Source organism: Sphaeramia orbicularis, chromosome 17 (assembly GCF_902148855.1).
Source record: "Sphaeramia orbicularis chromosome 17, fSphaOr1.1, whole genome shotgun sequence".
Taxonomy (NCBI): Eukaryota; Metazoa; Chordata; class Actinopteri; order Kurtiformes; family Apogonidae; genus Sphaeramia; species Sphaeramia orbicularis.
This window is the reverse complement of record NC_043973.1, coordinates 39,962,992-39,987,485: the sequence shown is the minus strand read 5'-3', so window position 1 is coordinate 39,987,485 and position 24,494 is coordinate 39,962,992. Positions and strand designations below refer to the sequence as shown.

Sequence of the window (24,494 nt, the reverse complement as noted above, 5' to 3'; positions counted from 1 at the left end):
TAGCCTTGGCTATAAGCTTGCATATTGGCACATATTGTGTTTATTATACTCTGTCCCTTTGAGAAAAAAACCCCAAAAACTTCAAATAAACTTCAGGAATTTTTAGTAAGGTCACTGAACTCATGGAGAAAAAAGAAGTCATTTTTTGTGCTGTAACGTGGCCACTGGGGATTTTAATATAGTAAAAGGTATAGACAAAAGGTCTGCAGTTGGACGCTATAACCAATCAGAGAACACGGTGGGAGACACCAGTGTGTTCACGCCCACACAGTCCTGACAGGACGTCTAATTAGACGGTAAATGCAAACACCTGTGTGCAGGCCTTCAGTGATTAGAGGCTTTTACAGTTTCCTGCTTCTCCTTTACCACCTGATTGAACACGGACTCCATTTAGCAGATGTGGTTTGAAGTTTCCCTGAGATCCAAACGCAGATTAGAAAGCCTGTTACCTGTGTGTCCTGGGTCTCTGGTTGAGGGAGGCTGTGCGTGCAGGACTGTGCTGGCTGCCCAGTCGGGCCGGGCTCGTCATGTAGTCATTAGGCACCACCGGAGGCTTCACCGGCTCCAGTGTCTTGTAGGGAGTGTTACGCCTGGACGTAGATACACATTTAACATATATGTTAAGAAAACTATTCAACTACTACACAGCAGTCATTGAGTCTGTCCAGTGCATCTCCATCAGTGTGTGGTGTTTTATATGTATATAGAGTTTCTTTTGTCGTAATTTACTTTTTTTGCTTTTATTTGTATTATATCTTGTATTTATAATTTTCTAGAGCAGAGGTCTCAAACATGCGGCCCAGGGGCCAAAACTGGCCCGCAACAAAGGGTCCAGTCTGGCCCTGGGATGAATTTGTGAAATGCAAAAATTACACTGAAGATATTAATCATTTCAGTTCAGGTTCCACATACAGACCAATTTAATCTTAAGTGGGTCAGATCAGTAAAATGCTATCATAATAACCTATAAATACTCACAACTCCAAATTTTTCTCTTCATAAATGTAAACATTTTCATGTCATTTTACTGTATTTACACTAAAACAAACTATCATTTCACAAAAAACACAAATGACCTGAACAAATATGAACATTTTGAAATGTCTGAAGTGCAAGTTTACCAATATTCTGCCTGTTATTAAATGTTCTGTGTATTTGTTGATCCACTGTGATCTTTAAATTATAATTTACATCTGTAAATGATAAACTGAGACATAATATTGTTAAAATTGCACTTAGTTTTCTTAAGAAATTTCAGTTTGTTCATGTTATTTACAATGCTTTAAAGGATAGCTGGTAGATGTAAACATTTTCATCGCATAATTAAACTTTTTTTGCACTAAAACATAGAGGAAAGTTTGTTGACATTATTTACATATTATTATGTTATGATTTCACTGGTCCAGCCCACTTCAGATCAAATTTGGCTTAATGTGGCCCCTGAACTAAAATGAGTTTGACACCCCTGTTCTAGAGAGACAACATCTACAGGCAAAGAATTTTTTGTATGCAGTTACATACTTGGTGAATAAAGATGATTCTGATTATGAAATTACCCTGAACTGTTCAGCACTTCATGCAAATTTAGAAAGCGGGAAAAAAAATTACATATACTTTTACACCATAGAACTATGTCCTTACTTACCCCAAGGTGCCACGGCCAGCCATCGGGGGGCTCGGGGGTTTCTGTGTAGGTGGGTTAGTCCTGGAAAGTGTCCCTCCTCGTCCTGCTGCATTGTTCCCGTGTTGCTGGAGAAACAATGATAAATTAAGCACAGCTTTTGTACGCTCTGAGTAGCTGACGCCAATGTTTCCTTTGCCAATGAATATTTAGGCTGAAGAATCACTTTACCTGATAATGACTGAACAAAAGTTGGATTAGTTTCAGTTGAGCCTATACACAACTTTCCATACATTACAATTACATTAAAGTTCTTTCAGAAACACTGGGCTCTTCGCAGTCATACATAAAAATAAAAAAAAAAGTAAGAGAGCTCTGTCTATAGAATTTTTATTCCTCAAACTCCTTCCTCGTATAAGAGGAATGAAAGAGAACACTATCTTAAATAGGAGACAGGCTCCATGATATTGACAAAATAAATATCAACTGTTCAGGTGATGGCGATGAATAAACAGTACTATATAAATCTGAAATAGTCTTTGTTCAGTGGAAACTAAAAATCAGGTGCATGCATGACCTTAAATTCTGATCAATACATGACAAAAAAAGAGAAAGGCAACCATCTCTTACCTTGGCCTTAAGCCACTGAGTGCAAGCAGAAAGAAAAAAGAAGAAAGAAAAGATACACTCATTGGTTAATGGTTAAAAAAGTGTCATGTCAGTAGTAGCTAATGTGGAATTGAATTACCAGTGCATGAAGCCTACATTTATCCTTTACTAATGAATTTTATTAAGTTGGGAGAGGATGCTTTGTGACAAAAAGAGCAACGTACAAATCTACGGGGTGAAAATGTGTTATTGTTACTGCTATGTAAGTCTTCCAAACTGTCACTGTGTGTCTGTAAAAACCTACCTTTAGAAAACACTGAAACACTTCGAGCCACTACAATTGCTCACAGTTTAAAACATCTCAGTCACTGTTATGTGGTCATATAAACCTGCTGGTCAGAGATAAAACCCACGACAAGCAAAGCAATGTAGCTTTTTCTGGTCTGAAGCAAAAGAGCTTAACTCTATCTTGATTTTAAACCAATACTGTGCTGTGTGCAGGAGTGTATCGGGTATTATTAAGTGTATATGAGTCGATTCTATTGGCGTCAGTGTCTAGACTTGTATTACAGGCTGCAATCAGGATCAGAATCACTTAAAGTGATTGACACCCAACAAATAATGAGCACCGGTTGAGCTGCAGACCGCTGTGCTGATGTTGTAAGTGTTACTTTAAGAAAAACAAACGGGTTGTAAAGGCACGGTGAGGTCATAAATAACTGCAATGAGGTGTTTCAGACAGTCGGAGTGGCTCAAACTATGTCACCGTGGTTACTGCCAGTAATGCCACTAAAAGCTATTATCGTGGAGAGCTGCGCACAGTCATCCATAAATGTGTGAATGGGTCTTTCCATGTGCACGTTTGACTTCCCAAGTATTCATGGGTGAGTTCTCTTGGTTATGCAGATGAAAGGCGGAGGGGTAATGATCATGCCTGCAACGCTCGAGGGAATCCACCACAGCCAGGAGCAAACAGGCTGTAAGGATGGAGTGCTAATAAGGTGCTGATTCCCATACAGCTCCACCACAGACATTTATACAGCACATACGTGGATCAAATAAACTGTTCAAACATACTAACCCATTCACAGCAGCTGAAGTGTGTATGTGTGTGAAATTATATCAGACCTTTTGAATTATTCACAGATATGTTTCAAAGGGTGAGGGATTATTTTCGGATAAAAAATATGTAATGCGATAAGCATTTCTGTGTGTGTGTGAGGAGCCAGACATATGCACCCCTATGAAGACGCAGACTCAGACACAGACACAAAGCATAAGCCGAGCAGAAGAATCATAGAGAATTCCGAATGAACAGCTCAAACAGCCAGTGGCCAGGGCGATATCAGTTACTGCCTGAGGTCATTTAAAAATTTGATCAAACTTGAGAAAATTCAAGGTCCTCATTTGTATGTAGGATCCTAAAACAAACTGCTTTATAGCACTTTCTTCTCTTTTTTTTTTTTTTTGCAGGTGGTGCATGTGTTGCTGATGTGTTTTCAGCAGCGATCCATCATCTGCAACATCTGTGAATGATGCTTAATTTGCATAGTGGGCCATGCCAAATCTGTCTCAGCTTGAGTCGGCTCTCGAGAGGAGGAAACACCAGTATTTGAATGTGAATCAGTGGATGTCTGCAATCGACAGACAGCCACTATCTCAAAAAAGGCAGGCGCGGAGAAATGGATGAAGAGGATGACTCAAGCACGCTGCAGAAATGTTAGACACCAGTAATCAATGCACATAACTGGATATGCACACACACAGACACACACACATAGCACGTGGTCTTATAAAAGAAAGGGTGGGGTGTGGAGAAAGCGGATGGATCATGCAGAGAGGGAATAAAAAATTGAAGAATGAAGCGGAAAAGGGTTGAAAGAATATTTCCCACTACTTAGAGGGGGATGTCATGGTGTGGGTAGCACTTGGCCAAGATCGCTCGGTCTCGCTCACACTCTGGACGCCACATCCAAGAAGCACACACACACTTTGAATATGCCTTTGCTTGGGAAGTTGACACTGGGTATTTGAAAGTCTCTACCAGACAAAGCTTTTTTTTTAAGCCACAGACTGAATCCAATTCTGTCTCTTGGATGTGTGTTTCTATGTGTGTCTTAATTAACTAAAAGGCCAGTGTATCGATCGACTGGTAGTGTGAGTGGGGTCTGTGTGAGTGATACATTATAAAGCAGACCTTTACATGTTAGACGGTGTGAACTGAACAAAGCATGTGTTTCCCTGCGTTATAAAATTGATTAACATTGTAAATTAAGACAATATATATCAGAGTAATGACTTCAGGATTTAAGTGCAGCAGTCTGTTTGTGGTGAGACTATGACTGTGTGTGGGCTTTTAATGATCAGCTTAAAATATGGATGAGACAAGGATGCGACCGTTTTCCAGTTTGTATGCAAAGAGTATTTTTCTTTCATTGGGTATTCTTACTTTGACGCCGTGCCCCACATCGTCCAGCAGCGTGTAGTCGATGGGCTTCCGAATGTAGCGCACTGGCCGCTCCATGTTACCCGGGGCGATGATCTTGTGGGTGCGAGACGTGTTCTTGTTTGTCGTTAGGATTCCGATCTCTCGACGTGCCACCTTCTCCTTATGAATGTCCACAGTCTGTAGTGTAGAATTCGACAAAAACAAGTGGTGAGTGGAAAATGAGTCAGAATGTTCCATGTATAGTCACGGAAAAAATTATTAGACCACCCTTGTTTTCTTCAATTTCTTGTTCATTTTAATGCCTGGTATAACTAAAGGTACATTTGTTTGGACAAATATAATGATAACAACAAGAATAGCTCATAAGAGTTTAATTTCAGAGCTGATATCTATCCATTTTCCATGGTTTTCTTGATAATAACCAAAATCACTTCAGTTCTTCCATCAACAGCTATGGCATTGTACTGACAAAAACAGTGCTTTTAGACATTCCATGTTTTCTTTTCTGTCTGTTTTAGTCACATGATGCACACAGGAGGTAGTACTTGATTGCATAACCATTGTTTCTGATGTCTTTTGATGGTCTACATGTAAACAGTCACAAAAAAGATTTTCCCTCACATCATATTTTGGCCTGACCTGTACCGTATCTGTTTAAAAAGATGTCAGTTTAAGACCATGAATTAACAGACACAGGTCGAGTAGAAACAGGAAATCAACAGAAACCAGCAACGTCAAAACTAAAACACCGTGTAGGAAATGAAACACATCTGATGGGGGATGCAAACCCTTCACTGAGAAAAAAATGCCCATCTTTTATACATGGTATCTGCAGGTTTCTCAAAGGTAAATATAAGGTCTATTTTACATCCTACTGCACTGGAGCTAGACTCAGATAATGCAGAAGGCAGAAAAAGACTGGGTGATGGCTGTTTGGTATCTTTAGGTTTTGCTGACTCCATCCAACTCTAATGCCTTTATACCAAGTATCTCATTGGAAAGTCATTATTATTTTCAACAAGCTTTAACCAAGCACTCAAATCAATCAATCTCTAAACTTGCCCAACTCTCATTTAAGGCACTCTAAGACCGGGGTGGGCAATTAATTTTCTTATGGGGCCACATAAGACACTTTGACAGTTGTTAAGGGCCGGACCAATACACTTAAAGCTCTGCTCAATATACACTACAAACAGAAAGTTAAGGATATTTTTAATTTTTGGGCTATTTTTTTCATTTTGGATTCTTGCACAGCATTTTTTACTTTTTTTGTGTGTGAATTGAATTGAAACACATTTTTTTTAATGAACAGACCGTTTTATTTACAAATGAAAAAAATGACCAAAAAATGATGCACAAAAAAAGAAATATCCTCAACTTTTTGTTTATGGTGTATATCCCTATATAGTAAATACAGTAAATGAAACAATACAGTGATACAATGAAAATATGGAGCACTTCTTTGTTTGTTTGCATATCTCAGTTCCTTTTCTTCTTCTCTACCTCTGATTTCAGTGAAGAAATACTTAGAAGTCCATGTTTTGTCAAAAACTCTGCATTCTGAACCAGTCGTTCTTTTTTTGGTGTTAGCTGACATCTTCAGGGGCTGAAACTGACCAATAAACCAATCGGTGCATAAGCCTTATGCTAAGTATGTAAAGTATGCATGAAAAAACATTAATTTAGCCGATAATTCAATATATTTGCATTGACTTTTAATTTGTCAATGACCTCATGAGGGCCAGTCAGGGTCAGCTATTGGGCTGCATGAGGGCCGCGGGCAATACCTTGCCCAGGTCTGCACTAAGACATTATAGGTTGGTAGAGCGGGTCGTCCAATGACCGAAGGGTTGGCGGTTTGAATCTAGGCTCCAACTGTCCACATGTCAAAGTGTCCTTGGGCAAGACACTGAACCCTACATTGCTCCCAGAAGGGTCTGGCAGCACCTTGCATGGCAGCAGCCGCCCACTGGTGTATGAATGTGTGCATGAATGGGTGAATGTGAGGCTTTGTAAAGTGCTTTGGGCATCATGAAGGTGTAGAAAATGCGCTATGTAAGTTCAGTCCATTTACCATTCATCACGTATTAGAACCTAAAATAACAGGACTTATTAAGGACCAATAGAAAACTTATTACAATTGTTAAAGCTGTCTTTTGTTTCCCCCTCATTCCTAAGTTAGTTGCACCAAAATCTAATCCCTTCTACATATGAACATGGTTATGTCACTATATCTAGTTTACACACAAATGTAAAATTAACACACGCACTGACATGAGCAAAAACAGATCATGCTTCCATGAGTGCAGGGTAATTACAGCTTTAAAAGGCTTTTACAAGACATTTCCCATCTATGTTCTTTAAATCCCTTGGCCTCCTACTGCTTGGACACACACAAGCACATATATATATACACACACACACACACACACACACACACTTAAAGTCCATCATTCTGACCCATTATTCTGCTCTACTGACCTACACCCTCGGGCCCATTTGATGGAGCTCTCTTTTAACCCCCAAACCAGGGCCGAATTAATGTTCGAGTGACCTCTATCTCTTCTCCAATTACAGTCATCATTACTCACAGCACCCACTCACAGTAGGTTCCAACATGAACTGGTGTGAAATTTATGAATGATAGATGAAACTGAAAGGAGTGAGGGCAGCAGGGAAGAGGGAGTGATGGGATGATGGACAGCTTCCTCTCTTGAATGAGGTCACACTGGGGAGGACTGTGGACATGAGGCAAATGTGATTCTCAGTGGCTGCTTCTACATGTGCTGTATCTGACTTGATAAAGAAATGCATAATTTTTTCATTTAAAACCCAATTTACACAAACCGAGCGAGGCCATATGCGCATTTCTGTCGGTGGTGTGTGTTTGTGTGAATGTGAGACCAACACACCAACGAGGTCAGGCATCAATCACCGCTCAGATGTCTTATCCAGTCAAATTGACAGCCTCGACTGCCTCTCTCTGGACTCCAAAGATGAAAAATCCAGCTGAGATTGAACTGAATCGTTTAAACGGTGTTGTGAAACTGACCTACGACTGCTGCTTCCTGCTGTGCATGTGCCGTGAAGCCTGTGTGCTGCTTGTGAGATACATATATAGAAAGTATGCTGGGCGTTTTTGTTTTTTTTTGTTTTTGTTTTTTTTTAGAGAGGAAACTGAGCTGTCACGCCCAGTTTCAGCTGGGAAGTAAGAAAAGACATCCGCCTATTTCCTGCCAGTAGAGGTGAAGTGAAGATTAGAGAGAGCGAGAGGAACACAAGAGACAGACGCTGAAGACAGAAAAACACAAGGAAAGAATAAAAAAGGAAATAGAATGACCAGTATATAAAGAAATTATGGGAAAATAGAGGCTGATGCTGGCTGTCATAATCAAAACAGTCCATTTCCACGGTGAAGGCTGTCAGAGTTTTGTTGTTTATTATATTTTTGATCTAAACTGTTGGCTTCATGTTGGTTTGCTGATAGTATCTTTGTTTTCACCGGCATGTATCTTTATGGGACCGGGCTCTGGTTTTTGTCAGATGAGGTTCAGAATCACATAAGTCAAAGGGTCATTCATGTTCATTTCATTTTTTTTGCTCCTATGGACTATTTATTAGCACCACAGACTTAAGTGTGAGTGTATAGTCTTGAGTTGAGTAAACAGGATGTTTTTTTTAATACTAAATAATGACCTTGACAATATTATCTTTGATAATAAAAGAAATATTAAGTGTAGCATGTATCTGTTAAGTCACAAATAGATGTGGTTGGTTTCACTAAAAGCTGAGAAATTAATCCATCTTAGACTTCCTGAAAACTGTGAAAAATGCCTAAATTGCCAAATCATGAGTATTCCTTTAGAGACCTTTGATATTGAACAAAAATTTCTCAATACAACCTGTTTGTTAGTTGTATTAGTCGTGGAGAACATTATTAGACCATCAAAAGTCATCGAAAACAATGGTTATCCAATCAAGTACTAACTCCTGTGTGTATCATGTGACTAAAACAGACAGAAAAGAAAACATGGAATGCCTAAAAGCACTGTTTTTGTCAGTACAATGCCATAGATATTGATGTAAGAACTGAAGTGATTTTGGTTATTATCAAGAAAACCATGGAAAATGGATAGATATCAGCTCTGACATTAAACTACTATGAGATATTTTTGTTGTTATCATTATATTTGTCCAAACAAATGTACCTTTAGTTGTACCAGGCATTAAAATGAACAAGAAATTGAAGAAAACAAGGGGTGGTCTAATAATTTTTTCCGCAACTGTATATTCACTGTGAATATGTTTCACCAGTTATACAGTATATGGCATAATTTGAAAGAGAGATATTTTTCTAAATCATGTCATAGAGTCAAACAGCAGAATCACAGATGGAAAAAAAGATTACAAACATTAATTTACAAAAAAAAAATAAAGAAAAATAATTCATTTACTTTTTGGCCATATTGCTCTAGTTTCACTGACGCACTGTTCTCTGCCGAGCATTAACTGATTGCTAAAAGTGAAGGTAGGCCTCTAAAAATTGAGACATAATACCTGTTTCCTAATCACTGACAACAGACTGCTGCCTGCCCTTCCTGCGCTCCCTCATAATCTCATTTTCTTTTGTAATCTCTAATAAACATCTGGCCGTCTGCCTCTGTCAGCCTCTGCAGATTCTCAAACAGATGGTACAGCTGTAATGTTCATTGTCGTATCCATACTTTCAGCCTAATGAATCTCTGCTTTAGTGATGACTACTCACTGCAGTACAGTGAACACGTTGTAGAATGCACTCTCTGTCATAAACATGTGTTCTCATATGAGTGGTGACAGCCACTGCAATGCAGCACGTATAAAAATGGAAGATTCTTCTGTCGTTTTCTTAGTCTGAATCTCACAATAACTGCCAGCACTTTTTGCACTCTCATTGAAGCATTCCCATTAGGGCTGCACGATATTGGAAAAAACTGACATTGCAATTTTTTTTAACCCTGCGATAGGGCTGCTCGATTATAGAAAAAAAAAATAATCACGATTATTTTAGCAATAATTGAAATCACGATTATTAAAAACGATTATTTGTTAACCTTAAAGTTGTTTATTTTTTTCTTGCAAAACAATGTAAAATATACTCTTTAAACATAAATAAAGCTTTTAACCACTAAAACAAAGTATTTTCACTTTTGTACGAAACAAAAAAATCTTTGAAATCAAATAAGTGTACTGTAAATTCAAGTATGTTTCCTTTTGTAAACAAATAGTGCACTGTAATTAAACTGCTATAGACTTGCCATAGAACTGTAGCAATAAAAAAAAAAAAAACTCACGTAAAGTGCAAATTATAAATTCAAGTATGTTCAATGTAGTATGAAACATAGTAAATTCAGTGGCGTTCTGTGAGGTTTAAGTTAAGGCCTTCTGTATACATCAGCCATCTACAGGGTGTCCCATAAGTCTCATACATAGGAGACATAATACATGTGGTTCTAACATGTATTTCTTTATATTTCTTCTTTATAGTTCTTCAGCAGTGGAGGACACGCATTGAAATGTGTTCTCGACAAAATGGCAGTCATATAGAGCATATTATAGAAATAAAATGGTTTATGTCAAGAAACGTTTATTTTTCCTATGTATGGAGACTTATGGGACACCCTGTAGAATACGCACGTTAGGATTATACGGGTTAGGGTTAGGTTAATACGGGAGTTGCAGTGTAAGGAGATTCGGAGACTGAAGATTGCATTGCGGACGAAGTTGTTTTTATGCATTTTAGTTTTTCATAAGATAAAGAATATGATAAAGGTGGCGGTGGTTAAACTTTAGATGGTTAAAAAGGTTTGTTGTGGAACCGGTCGGTGCGGACACAACTACGAAACACTTTTTGCACATGATGTGTTTTTGCTCTTCGTCTTCTTCATCAAACCCAAAGTGATTCCATACAATTGAATTTGACTTGCCTTTTCTGTTTACCAAGCACTTCTGCTGTGATTCTCCTGCCGTTTTTCCAGACCGCTAGGTCCAACTTTCCTCTTGGGGTGGACCTGCCGGCTAGCTGGCAGCTGTAGCTTAGAGGGGGGCGGGCAGAGCAGCTCATGGTAGCTTGCGTGCACGTGAATTAAAACAACTCAAAATTAATAATCGTTTTTTCTCGATTACATAATTGTTGTAATCGTTGCGTGTAATAATCGAAATCGTAATTGAATTTCGATTAATTGCACAGCCCTACCGTGCGATATATATTGCAATATGAAAAAATACTCAGGAAGATATAATAGCTGTGGCTAGGGGTGTAAGAAAATATCGGTTCTGCCGTATATCATGATATTTCATTTCCCAATACTAATATTGATATGATACTGAAAAGTACTGTATCGATTTTTGTAGGTATTCAAACGCAGATATGGCAGAGGTTCATTTTTATTTTTTGGTTTTCTTTTTGTTTATGTTTTATTTATTATTTAACACTGTTTTATTAAATAATGGTAATTCGAAGCATCCTAAAAGCACTTTTTACTGTCTGAGTGTGGCAGATTATAGTTTTTTTGGAAACTAGGAGAATTAGAAAAATTTTGTGATATAGCATTAGATCCTGTTCTGATCAAATAAAAATGTATTTAGTATTTGTACATATTTCCGGTGTAATTCAGTTCTTCCAGGAAAAAATCTTTAAGAAAAAAAAACCAAACAAAGAAAAAGTTTCTTTTTTAACAGTATCATGATATATCGTGATATATCGTATCGTGATCCTAGTGTTGTGATTTGTATTGTATCGCCAGATTCTTGCCAATACACACCCCTAGCTGTGGCCCTGACATAAATGGTCAAACAAATTAGTGGTGTTACCTCTTGTGGCGACAGGTGCAAGGCACTATCGACACAGAACAAGTGTTTCAATATCATCGTTCTTGTAGCTGAAATAATTCCAGATAACTGACGTTGCTTTTCTTTTTGGCACCAACTCTTCGTTTTCTGTGATTTTCTCTTGTTTGTTGCTAATTTTTCAATGTTGTTACCAGCGACTCACTCCATGTGCAGGGGCGTGCTCTGCTTCGGCAACCCGATTAAGAACAATTGGGATTGGTGGATCACTGTGTGCAGTGTGTGTCAGGTACCCAGGTTGAAATTAGACAAGAACATGTTGAGTTCATTTGCCTCCTACATTGCAGGACCTGCGATGTGACTATTGCGCACACGTATATTGCGATGATGATGCTCAAATGATATATTGTGCAGCTCTAATTCCCATATATATATTCCCATAATTTCATAAGATGTTACATTAGGATGTGTGTTACCTGCTAATTCTGATAATCTACTAGACTGAAAATTGAACATAACATTCTCAGTGTGATAAATGAAACCTCTGATTGTGTGTCGTCATTTTTGGGACGTACACACAGAAATACTGTAATTCTAGGTTGACTGTGCACTTAAGAAGATTTGTCCAGTGGAAAAGGAGCTGGAAGAGGCACAACAGTGTCATTGAGATGTTGAACGACAATCTCAGAGGGAAAAAGATCAAATGAATCACAAGGACTCTGGGAAATAAAAGAATGACAGGTACAGGCACTCACCGAAAGGCCCTTAAATGTTTTGCATCTCAACAGAATTCAAGTTTGTTTACCATTGCACTGGTTTGGGAACAGCCATTACCGCAAACTGATACAGACACAGTGGAGAAAAAAGGCTGCAGCAGCTCTGCTTTGATTAAATATACTGCTGTTTCACACTTACAGTGGCCTTCCTTGCATACTTTCGTGACAGCTCTGCAGTGGGGCTTTTAAATTCCTACAGTGATGGGACTTTAAATTGGCAGCAGTGCTTGGCTGCCACCTCTTTTCTCTATTCCAAGTCGTATATGTCAAGTCAGTTTGCATAACTTAAAGCACAAATAAAGTAAACACAACCAGCAGGTGCATACAAATACAGATTTAATAATGACTCAATGCCCTGGGGGAAAAACCTGATTGAGACGCACTGAAAACAGAGTTGTTATTTGGGGATGCCAACCACATTTTAGCAAATTGTTTGAGACAGTTCATTTGTTTTCATGTTGTTGTTTTTCTGAATTTTTTATACTGTTTTGCTTTAAATGAAGGGCTAAAAGATACATAATCTAAGTGCTGCCAGCAGTGTAAGAGTCTGCAAGCATGCATCATGACAATAACAATGGATCTAAAACCGAGCCTTGTGGAACACCACAGGTAAGACAAAGAGTTGATATAGTTTTTAGACCTTTAAATTAATTGTTGAGTCTTTCAATGTGGTCAGTTAATTCATTTTTAGCAACATAAATCTTTTATATTACTTTTGTTGTCATTAAATGTTAGGTTTATATGTATTTATGAGGAAAGCTTTGGTTTACAGAAGCTTAAACGGTAGAACAGAAGAGCAAATGACACAAAAATTACATGCAAAACCACTGTTCATTAAAGGTTTGCCAAGATATATACATTGCTGAACTGTGCAAGCCATTAAGAACAAAGCTGGTTTTAGATCTTTCCCCACCACAGGATTTCCAGAGAACAGTGTGATATGGTGTGTGTTTTATTGCAAAAAAATGTATTACTAAAGGTTATGTGAGGCCTGGCCCTTCCACAATTGCTTAATGGCTGCAAAAACTTAAGTAGCTACAGCACAGAGTACATATTTTTTGAGATTACAAACAGCATTTACTGAGTATATACTAGTTAGGATTCCTGCACTTTTACCATTTAAGTTTTATTCAAATAACTAGCATTTTTGCTGTTAGATCTATTTTTATTTTGTTTGATTCCTTCTTCTGTGTCCAGTCTTAGTGGCTGTAGACTTTGGTTAACTGTATGTGCTCTTCCTCTACACAGTGTTATTTGTACATGATGCCCATTCTCAAGATGAGTTCTTCTTCTATGGTGGCAAAGAAAAAATGTTGATGAATAAATAAAGACAATAATGTCTTAAAAAGCTGATTTTACCTGCAATTTTAGTTTCAGTTTGTGTAGATGTGTTCATTGTACCTATTACTTAATTGTTATGTTTCTTAGTTAACCGAAAAAAGAAAAGAAATAATAAAATCACACTCTTAGTTTCATTCTTAGTAGGTTTTCATCCACTATAATGTCTATAAATAAGATGGGGATGGTGAAGGTTCAGCATTAACAATAGAACAGAGTAGATATGATCTGAATCAACAAAGGACAAAATCGGAAATGCTGATTTGTGGATCCAAGATAATCTCAAAAGCAGAAACATCAAGAACGGGACATAAAACACTGCAGACCATCTCGACATGATCAACATCTCAAAGACTTGTGCTCATCTCCATTAGAATACCATCTAACTCCGCTCCATCCTGCAGCCTGTGGTGTGAAGCAGGAGCTAAAACTGCCAACCAGGCGAGAGTGCTGGCGTCAGGATTTCACTTCATCCCTGACAGGCTTAATGAAGCACACAGGGAGGGGACGGGGGGACATTCAGAGGCTGACAGGCAGGGTGGCCCGTAAAGCGCAGAGTGAGGACGAGACAGACAGAGAGAGAGAGAGAGAGAGGACTGCTGATGAAGCATGGGGAGAGGGACGGTGGAGGTTTGGCAGCCCCTGCGTGATCCATGCCCTTGTCATCGCGGTCTGACTGTAGAATGTGTTCATATGTGTTTGACTGCAAGCTTTGGTGTTACATACAGGAATATTAGCAGGTTTTAGGGCTGGGTGATATGGAAAAAAAAAATCATATCACAACAATTTTTTTTTTTTAATCAGACGATATCAACATGTATCACTTTAAAAATCGAATCCCTATTTTTGTCAAGCTTAAATTTTCTCATAAGTTAGTTGTGAAGACATCAGAAGGTTATTTTTGATTTAAATATGATTTATTTTCTGTCAGAGATGTGCTGAAGAACATTATACAACTGTTTCAGATAAATTAAACAGGTACATATATTTAAAACTAAACTAAAAGTCTGATCAGCAGGCAAAAATGCTCAAGTTTTAAAAGAGAACACAAACAAAACGGACCATCTTCACCAAACTAAGCTGGGGGTATATATGTGGGGGTGCGTTTCGTAAGTGCCATAACTGGCATAAACCGAAAATGAAACTTAACATTGCTTGGAATGTCCGACTCCCCGCTTCTATGCCGCACCTTTCTTTTCAGTAACCTGGTCAGCCGAGTTCTTGGTCATATTTTCTCCTGAGGGAAAAGTCATTACCTCCCACTGCAGCCCAAACATTAGCGTGTGTACTGCTCTTGCTCTTACGCCTGTGTTGTGTCCAAATTGTATTGAAATTGTATTGAACATGGCTCATATTTCTATTGCCGAAAAGTTATATCGCAATATATATCATTTTACCACCCAGCCCTAGCAGGTTTGTATTTTTATGTACTTTCAATCAACTAATTGTAGATTCAAATAACATAATATCATTAAAGCAGGGGTGTCAAACATTCATATCAATCAGTTTAATGACCGTCTTGCTCTCTCTCATAATTTGGTGAACAGCTTAATGCATTGGAGATTGGAGAAAACAGTCTAATATGGTTAATCACTGGTTTTGGTATCCTTCAATGAAGTTTAAAAGCCCTATTTTTACACCAGGAAAGTAGCAATCGTTCATAGAAAATAGTGTTCCATTAAGATACATGTCAAGAGTTTAGCAGGAGTTGTAGGTGGTGCAAAATTAGATAAAGGAGGCGGCCTCATAATTGTCTATGCTCAAAAACCATGTGTTGATTAATTGCACATGGTTTTAGCATGGTTTTAGAAAATGTTACCGGTTTAACACCAATTTTCACCTCAAGCTCAGTGCAAACAAAGGGACTCCAAATTGTCTCTGTGTTCACATGCATGACTGCTTTCTGTATGTCTACTGTATGACTCAGTGTTGGTACCTGGGAGATGTGGTTGATGGAAGACTCCATGCGTCGTAGTTGCGAGGCCTGGATGTCCAGTAGCTGCAGCACATTGTTGGCTAAGGCATTGATCTGGTAGGCTACACTGGCCAGAGACTGGGTGGTGTAGGCCTTGGTCTCCTCCAGGGCCTTCTTCTTGTCTTGAGCCTGGAAAAGAGGAAAAGAGAAATGTATACCAAAGACAGGATATGAGAGGAGAAAATAGAGAAGTTGGCAAAGAGAAGTAAGGTAGAAGCTCCAAAAACTAAAAAGGAAACACTGCCCTGTCACTGTTATCTCCTACCAGTTATCAAAGATGAGTGGAGTTCTCAAATGAACCACATTCAATAAGATAGATCTGTTTCAGCAGCACAGGGCATGTTTAACATGTGAAGAGTAGGAAACAAGAGTTTATAATCTTCAGAGGGAACTCTGTGGAATGCAAGGCAGCCTGGAGTGGACAACAATAACTTCCGAATAACTCAGAGGGACAACATGGGACAGGTGCATGGTGGGAGTTGAGCCGACTGAACAGGAATGCCAAGACATTTTCGTAGGATCCCAAATCACCGGCTGTGCAAACCATCTGTTTCTGGAAGCCTTTAAATAGCGAGCGAACTAAATGAATGAACATATTTATAGATTAGAGACAAAACATGGGTAAGACAAACAGTCAACAACACAGAGAAGTTTGTTTTGTAACTATGTTAATAACATCACTAGTAGGCCTACGTAAAACAGCTCAAAACATTTGGGAAAAAACAAATTGTAATTATCAAGAAAGCCTACACATTTAGTAGGTTTTAAGAAGATAAAACTTACAATTAAAAGAGCGAGAATTGTTAAACATGCCTAACAGTGCCTCCTATTAAGATAGTTTTTATCTGGTATTTGCTCCTCATATATACTATAAAATGTAAAACCTGACTGTAAAATTGTACAATAGTATGAAATGTTTTAATAAGTTGTTACGTGCCAATATTTATCATTTGATTATGGGGTATAATAAAATGAGTGAACAATTAAAACTACAACCAATTAATATCTGTCAAATCAACCGGGTATTTGTTTAATTACATCAACACAAACTGCCTCGCCTTAGAGTAAGACTTGAATTATTTATGGAGCTTCATGCATTAAAATATGCTCCTTTAGGAATGAATAACTGGGGGAAAAAATGTAATCTCTTTTAATGGCTGCTGCACTTTGAATGTGACCCACTCAAAAGACTGACTGGCTTATTAAGATGTATTAAAATGTAATATATTCACCATATTTCCCTATAAATATTTGTATCTCTCATTTTGAGCCTCATAAATTCTTGAAAAAAACATGAAGCACAACATGCCAGCTTTGCCAAACAGCAAACTTGGACGAGTTTGAGGTAGATAGTGGCCACTGGTGATTTGTAACATGATCTTTTGTAATGCAGATAGGTAAACCACCTGCAGCATCAGTAATGGCGGCAGATGTCTGGTGGGAACTGCACGTCAGCCCGTCTCACCAAGACTATTGTAAAACACAGAGAAAACTACACTCAGCACTATCCCCAAGACTGGAACAGGTCATCTCACCTGAAAAATGGAAAGTGCTGAGCTATGCTGCCAAGAACATTTTCCGGCTTAGTGAATGTTACAGTCAGATTTTACTATTACCATTTTTATGACTCACTCACACGCAGAGTTGAAACAAAAGCAAACACAAACAGTGAGCAGAAAGTCACACTGCTATCTTTAACACAGTGTAGTGAAGGGAGGTAGAGGAACAAAATGTGGAAGCAAGGGTTTAAGGGAAGGTTAAAACATCAATTAAACCAAATAAAACAGTCTGAAAATAACCTGCATAGAAAACCCCTGGTAGTAAATAGGGGTATTAGAAAATATTGGTTCTGCAATATATCGCGATATTTCATTTCACAATACTGTATCGATATTAAAAATTACTGTATCGATATTTTTAGGTATTTATTCAAATGCAGATATGGCAGAGGTCCTTTTTTATTTTTTGGTTTTCTTTATTGTTTATATCTTATTTATTATTATTTAACACTGTTTTATTAAATAATGGTTAATTGAAGCCTCCTAAAAGCATTTTTTACTGTCTGAGAAGCAGATGTTAGTCCCACTGGAAACTAGGAGAATTAGAAAAATTTTTCTGATACAGCATTAGATCCTGTTCTGATCACATAAAAATGTGTTTAGTATTTGTACATATTTCTGGTGTAATTCAATTCTTCCATAAAATAAAAAAAAAAAGGAAACAAAAAATTGCCTTTTTAACATTGTCATGATATTTTGTGTCATGATCCTAGTATTGTGATTCGTATCGTATCACCAGATTCTTGCCAATACACACCCCTAGTAGTAATATAGTAGTCTACATCTCCTTAATACAATCTCTCATGCTTTGATTTATATTAAGCCTTTTTATATAGGCCTGTCATAGAATAGCAGTGTATTAAATATGTCACATCATACTGAAGAACCAGATACTGGAATATCATAAACCTCATGAGTCATGAACCAAACAGCTATGAGTCATAGAGGTATCGTGTGAACAAAAGGGGGGTGTTGATGTCGTGAGCATCTGCATGTCTGTTGCAGAGATCGCACCTACAAGAGCCAACGCATCAAAGCAAATCAAGAAAAACCTCCTTGAAAAACAAGTACAATATCAAGATATGTCAACAGGCCAATAAATAATGCTGAAGTTGAGGATCCAGGAGGCTGTAGGTCGCAGGACTAAAAAAGAACTAAAAAAAAAAAAAAAGGACAGCCTGAGGTTCATTGCTTCACGGAACAAAACCGTTACATCTACAACATCCAGACAGCTGCTATTTTCGGCTTTAAGGCAGACACTACCTCGAAAGAGTTTGGCTTTCATACCGCAAATCATTTTGAAGGTGAAGGTTTGTCAGTTCTGAGCCCATCTAAGCATTTTCTTCAGCATCACAGGCTTAAAGATTTCATATCACATACCGACTACAAGACATATACTGTCTTTATAAAAGGAACGGAGTACACACGACTGCAGACTATAGACCAGAGGTGTCAAACATACGACCAAGCAGCTAAGTGCAAAAATGACACAGAAGACGTTAACAATCAAAGGTGTCCAACTCATTTTAGGTCAGGGACCACCAGTAGCATAATAACCTACAAATAATGACGAATCCATATTATATAACCTGAACAATCATGAACCCAATGTGACATCATGACTCGCCACTTTTAATTGGCGTGTTATCTATATGCATTATAAGCTTCCCGCGTGTATGTTCACGCCGCGCCAAATACCACGCACTGGGGGTTAGAGTTAGGGTTAGGGTTATGTGAACTGGAGATCTTGGCGTAAATTGACACGCAATCAAACGGCGATGAATACCACGTGAAAGGTCAAAAATGCGTACGTATAGCACGCCAAATGCCATAAGAACTGACGTGACATACAACACGATTTCATAAGATCAGTCTCATGAACCTGAAAGTGCTATTTTAACAACATTGTGTCTCAGTTTATAATTCACGCATATGCATTACAACTTAGAGATCATTAGTAACAGGCATCTGGAACTGAAAAATATAGGCTAGTGTTTAACTTGTATTTAAATAGTGTCAAGACTCTTTACTTAGTTTGCTCCTGAAACATGGCATCTTTTAGCCTTCAAAAGTGCATCAATATATCATTACTTATAGGTAGCTTTACTTTAAAAAATCTCACAGTTTTCATTATTTATGGGTTATTATTCTATTTTTTTACTGGTTCAGCCCACTTGAGATGAAATTTGGCTTTACAGTCGCAGGAAAAATTATTCGACCATCAAAAGTCATCAAAAACAATGGTTATGCAATCAAGTACTAGCCTAACTCCTGAGTGTATCATGTGACTAAAACAGACAGAAAAGAAAATATGGAATGTCGAAAAGCATTGTTTTTGTCAGTTCAGTGCCATAGCTATTGATGTAAGAACTGAAGTGATTTTGGTTATTATCAAGAAAACCATGGAAAACTGATAGATATCAGCTCTGAAATTAAACTCTGAGCTATTTTGTTATCATTATATTTGTCCAAACAAATGTACCTTTAGTTGTACCAGGCATTAAAATGAACAAGAAATTGAAGAAAACAAGGGTGGTCTTTTCGCGATTGTATGTGGCCTCTGAACTAAAATGAGTTTGACACCCCTGCCATAGACCATAGAATATAATAATCCTGTTCTCTCCTACAAAAACACAACCAAGTATTTATATCACAACTATGACCACAGTCAAAGAGAAAGTGGACACCAACGACTGGGATCAAACAGCTCAATTCACAACAAATTTCCAGTTTCCAATTTCAATTTTTACAGCACACAATTTATTAGACATAGGCTAATGGCATGTGCCACACTCTTGACAGTGTTTTTCTATGCATATTCTACCTCATGTTTTTAATGTCCCCAAGGAAATCATTATTCAGGAGAGTTCACATACATGCATTTTCATATTTCAGGCCCAATTCATCTTGGAACAAATAAACACAATATTCAAAATTGTGCAGAACAGGGCTGTAAAAAAAACAGCATTTAAGATAGTGAGACATTATTGAGATATTTAATTACAAATATCTAAAAAAAAAAAAAAAAAAAGAAAGAAAGAAAGAAAGAAAACTGGTAAAACACTATATTTTTAAGTTTGAAAAGCAATTAAATGTCATCAAAAACCCAAAGATGTTGATTGAAGAATACCAGATAGAAAAAACAGAAAACCTTTCCATAAGATGGATGAATGTTTTTTACTTTAAAAATGTTTAATGGCTTAATCTGTTTTCAACTAATCTGGGGATTCATTTCTGTCAATAAAGAAACTGATTAATTTGTGAAACTTTGCCACTCCACTTTCTATAGTGCTATAAAACATATGGCGGAGACAAGACTTGACCATTTGCATTAAGGAGGTATTTTGTGTTTTCGGCTCATTTAAAACTTACTTCATCTCCATCTTCAACATGCCAGGTTTTTATACTAATGAGCTGCTAAACGAAGCAGTCATCACTCACACGTCAGGATGTGAGCTCGTCTGCTGTCAGTCTGCAAGCACCTCACGTGGGTTTTCTATCGCTTTTACCTGTGACCTACTGCATCGCATCAGGGTTTGTGCACACCATAAATAAGTAATAGTTAAAGAGTAGCACTTGGGGGTGAAGGGAGCATAATCCTCACCCCTTCTAGGCTTTATCGATGTGTTTATGAATAAAATATGCTCATTAGAATTGTTCGATATACATACGGAGACAAAAACAACCTCTCAGATGCAGGTTAGTCTTTAAAATATGTTCAAATTCAAAATAGGAATTCATCATCTTCACAAAGGCACGCTGAAAAAACATGGTTTTAATCCGAAAGTACTCATTCCCCTTCATCATCTGACTATCTTCGCTACATATTTCCCTTTTCGTTGTTATATATCACCTTCTGAAAGACAAGTTATTAGTGTTTACCTGGCAAAAGGTTTAACATTTAGTCTCTTAGTTATCTTCCAAAATACTGTGATAACAAGATTTAATAATTCATTTTGACCCATATTTCTGATATACTTGGGCCTTACAATGTCTAAATTACACGGACAGTCAAGTAAGATTAATGTTTGACCATCTACAAGTGAAAACCGGAATACTAGAGCTATGGCTGTAAGTATTTTAAGCATGCAATCCAGCAGTGTAACCTACATTTGTTTTCAGCTGACAAGCGAAGTAAAGTGATCTGAAGCGCTATTAGAGCATAACCGTGAGCTTTCACAGTACCGCCCATAACATTTACAGTAAGTGTCACAGTGGAGTTTGTGGTGTATATTAGTGTGCCAACAGCTGTTCACACTTGAAAAGTCAAACTGCTAATGATCTACTATCTACTACTCACATTCATATTTACTGCATTTATTAAACACATTCTCACCTTCCAGGATATTAGCATTGACTGAAAGGGTTTATTAGGAGTTACCCTTCAGGCTGAACATCCCTACATGAATCTGTAATATCAATTAACCATTGATCACATTTTATATCAATTTAAGTCCCACATAAGTGAGTGTGTTTTGCTACTAGATATGTAGAAATGTGAATACAGGTGTTTATTTATTTAACCTTTATTTAACCAGGTAAGTTACTTGAGAACTGATTCTCATTTACAATAACAACCTGACCAAGTGCAGAAATAACACAACTATGTACCCTCACTATGTGGTTATTAACATTAACCCTTTAAGCACCAAAGTCACAATATTGCAACAAGCAACAAAACTGAATGAAAAAAACAACCAAACAAATTCTGGCACCTAAAGGGTTAATTATATCATAAATTATAAAAATAAAACTACAATGATCCCTGGAGGATGTACACGTATAGTTTGGGAGCAACTGACACTGACTAAACATTTGGTCTCAGTATGCAAAAACACTACTACTATCATTTACTCGCACTGTGCATTTGATTATAAGCAAATGATTTGTGAGGATAATCTGAAACCATGTCTAAAGATATCACTGCCATGTATAGGACTGATCGAACTGCTTAGATACGGGTAACAAAGAAAGCCTGGTGTCATTTAGTATCATTTGATACCATAATACCACGCCTAAGAAGTCAGTCTCTACAGAATCAGTGGATGCAACACATAGAACGCACATTTATATTAATGATGTATCGTACTGGCTATCAAACCAATACTTTCTTGGGACTGACTGAACTGCTTAGAAACGGGTCACAAGAAAAGTCCGGTATCATTTAGTATAATTTGATACCATATCACCATGCCTAAAGAGTCAATCTGTGCAGTATTAGTACATTTAACACACAGAAAATACAGTTTAATTAATGTTATATTAGCAGACAGCCTTAAGTTGTATGAGATCAGTTTTTTAAAGCTTCTAATTGGTTTGAGTGCATAATTTGCAGTGTAAAGTGTGTTGGAATAGAAGAAAGTATCATTTAAAACCCAGTACTGAAGTCAAAGGATTAGTATTATCAAATATCTTGGAATGATATGCATCTCTAACCATGCGAGACTGTACTACACATTTAAATGCTATTTCAGGGGTGACAAACATACAGCCCATGGGCCAAAACCAGCCTGCCAAAGGTTCCAATCTGGCCCGAGGGATGAATCTGCAATATGCAAAAATTACACTGAAGATATTAACATAGAAGAATGTCAAACTCATTTTAGTTCCAAATTCCAAACTCCAAAATGTTAACAATATTATGCCTTTTGCTAAATGTTCTGTGGCTTTGTAGATCCATTGAGCTCTGTAATGCATATGTATAAATGATAAGTTAAGGCATAATATTGTTAAAAATTGCACTTATTTAGTTTTAAAATTGTCAGTTTTTTCAGGTTATTCACAATTTTTTGTGGAAGAATCATTCATAAATGTAACCATTTTCATAATTTCATTTTACTTTCTCACACTTAAACAAGTGAAAAATATTAATCTCATTATTCATAGTTTATTATGGTATTATTTTACTGATCTGGCCTGCTTGGGATGAAATCGGGCTGTATGTGGACCCTGAACTAAAATGGGTTTGACACCCCTGTTCTATTTAGTCCTCTAATCTGGCCACAAAACATGAACATGCCCATTCTGATGAGCAGCCTCACAGATGAGAGATATGCTGTTAATGGATAACAGGAAAGACTAATAACTAGCTAAAACACGTTATTACAATCCTAGTGACTACTCTGTGATGTCGATGGTTAGTAGGGGTGTTAGAAAATATCGGTTCTGTAATATATCGCAATATTTCATTTCACAATACTGTATCGATATTAAAAAGTGCTGTATGTTTTTGTTTACATTTTATTTATTATTATTTAACACTGTTTTATTAAATACTGGTTATTTGAAGCATCCTAAAAGCACTTTTTACTGTCTGAGAGGAAAATGTTAGTTCCTTTGGAAACTGGGAGAATTAGAAAAATTTTGTGATATAGCATTAGATCCTGTTCTGGTCAAATAAAAATGTGTTTAGTATTTGTGCATATCTCTGGTGTAATTCAATTTTTCCAGGAGATAATCTTAAAAAAAAGAAACAAAGAAAAATTTCTTTTTAAACAGTTTCATGATATATCGTGATATATCGTATCATGATCCTAGTATTGTGATTTGTATCGTATCGCCAGATTCTTGCCAATACACACCTTTAATGGTTAGTTCAGATTAATGTGCCCTAAACCACAGGTGTCAAACATGCAACCCAGGGGCCAAAACCGGCCCGCCAAAGGTTCCAATCCAGCCCGTGAGATGAATTTGCAAAGTTAGGCCATCAAACTCAGAAATAATATCATAATAACCTATAAATAATGACAACACCAATTTTTCTCTTTGATTTAGTGCACAAAAACATTAAATTATGAAAATATTCACATTAAGAAACTATCCTTTAACAATAAAATGTGAATAACCTGAACAAATATGAACAACCTGAAATGTCTAAAGAAAATTAAGTGCAATTTTTACAATATTTTTGCCTGTTGCTAAATGTTTTGTGCCTTTGTAGATCTGATCTGTAATGCATATGTATAAATAATAAATCGAGGCAGAATATTGATAAAATTGTACTTAAATTTCTTAACAAATTCCTTTTTTTGTCAGGTTATTCACATCCTTTTTGTTTGGATAGTTTGTAAATGTAAATATTGGCATAACTGAATGTTATTTTTTGCACTACAACAATTTGGAGTTGTCATTATTTATTGGCTATCATGCTATTATTTTACTGGTCTGGCCCATTTCAGATTAAATTGGGCTGAATGTGGCCCCCGGAAGAAAATGAGTTTGACACCCCTGCCTTAAATGCATTATTTCATCAGTTATTATTGTGCAGTTATAAATGTTGATTGATTTGATTTAGTGATTTATTCGGATCATGCAATGAAATTTAACATATATGCACTTGCAA

At 37.1% G+C, this 24,494-nt stretch overlaps 1 protein-coding gene across 4 annotated transcripts in view; it reads right to left on the bottom strand.

Annotated features, from left to right (window-relative positions):
• LOC115436791 (abl interactor 1-like) overlaps positions 1-24,494 on the bottom strand; it is a 42,871-nt gene that overhangs the window by 17,529 nt on the left and 848 nt on the right. For 2 of the 4 annotated variants that reach the window (XM_030159723.1, XM_030159725.1), the window contains exons 2-6: positions 15,555-15,722; positions 4,680-4,856; positions 2,252-2,266; positions 1,646-1,749; positions 450-590 (exon numbers count right to left, since the gene is read on the bottom strand). In XM_030159723.1, coding sequence (XP_030015583.1) covers positions 450-590; positions 1,646-1,749; positions 2,252-2,266; positions 4,680-4,856; positions 15,555-15,722 — 605 coding nt within the window. The remainder of the gene's footprint in view (positions 1-449; positions 591-1,645; positions 1,750-2,251; positions 2,267-4,679; positions 4,857-15,554; positions 15,723-24,494) is intronic. The other 2 variants (XM_030159726.1, XM_030159724.1) reach the window with 1 other exon arrangement.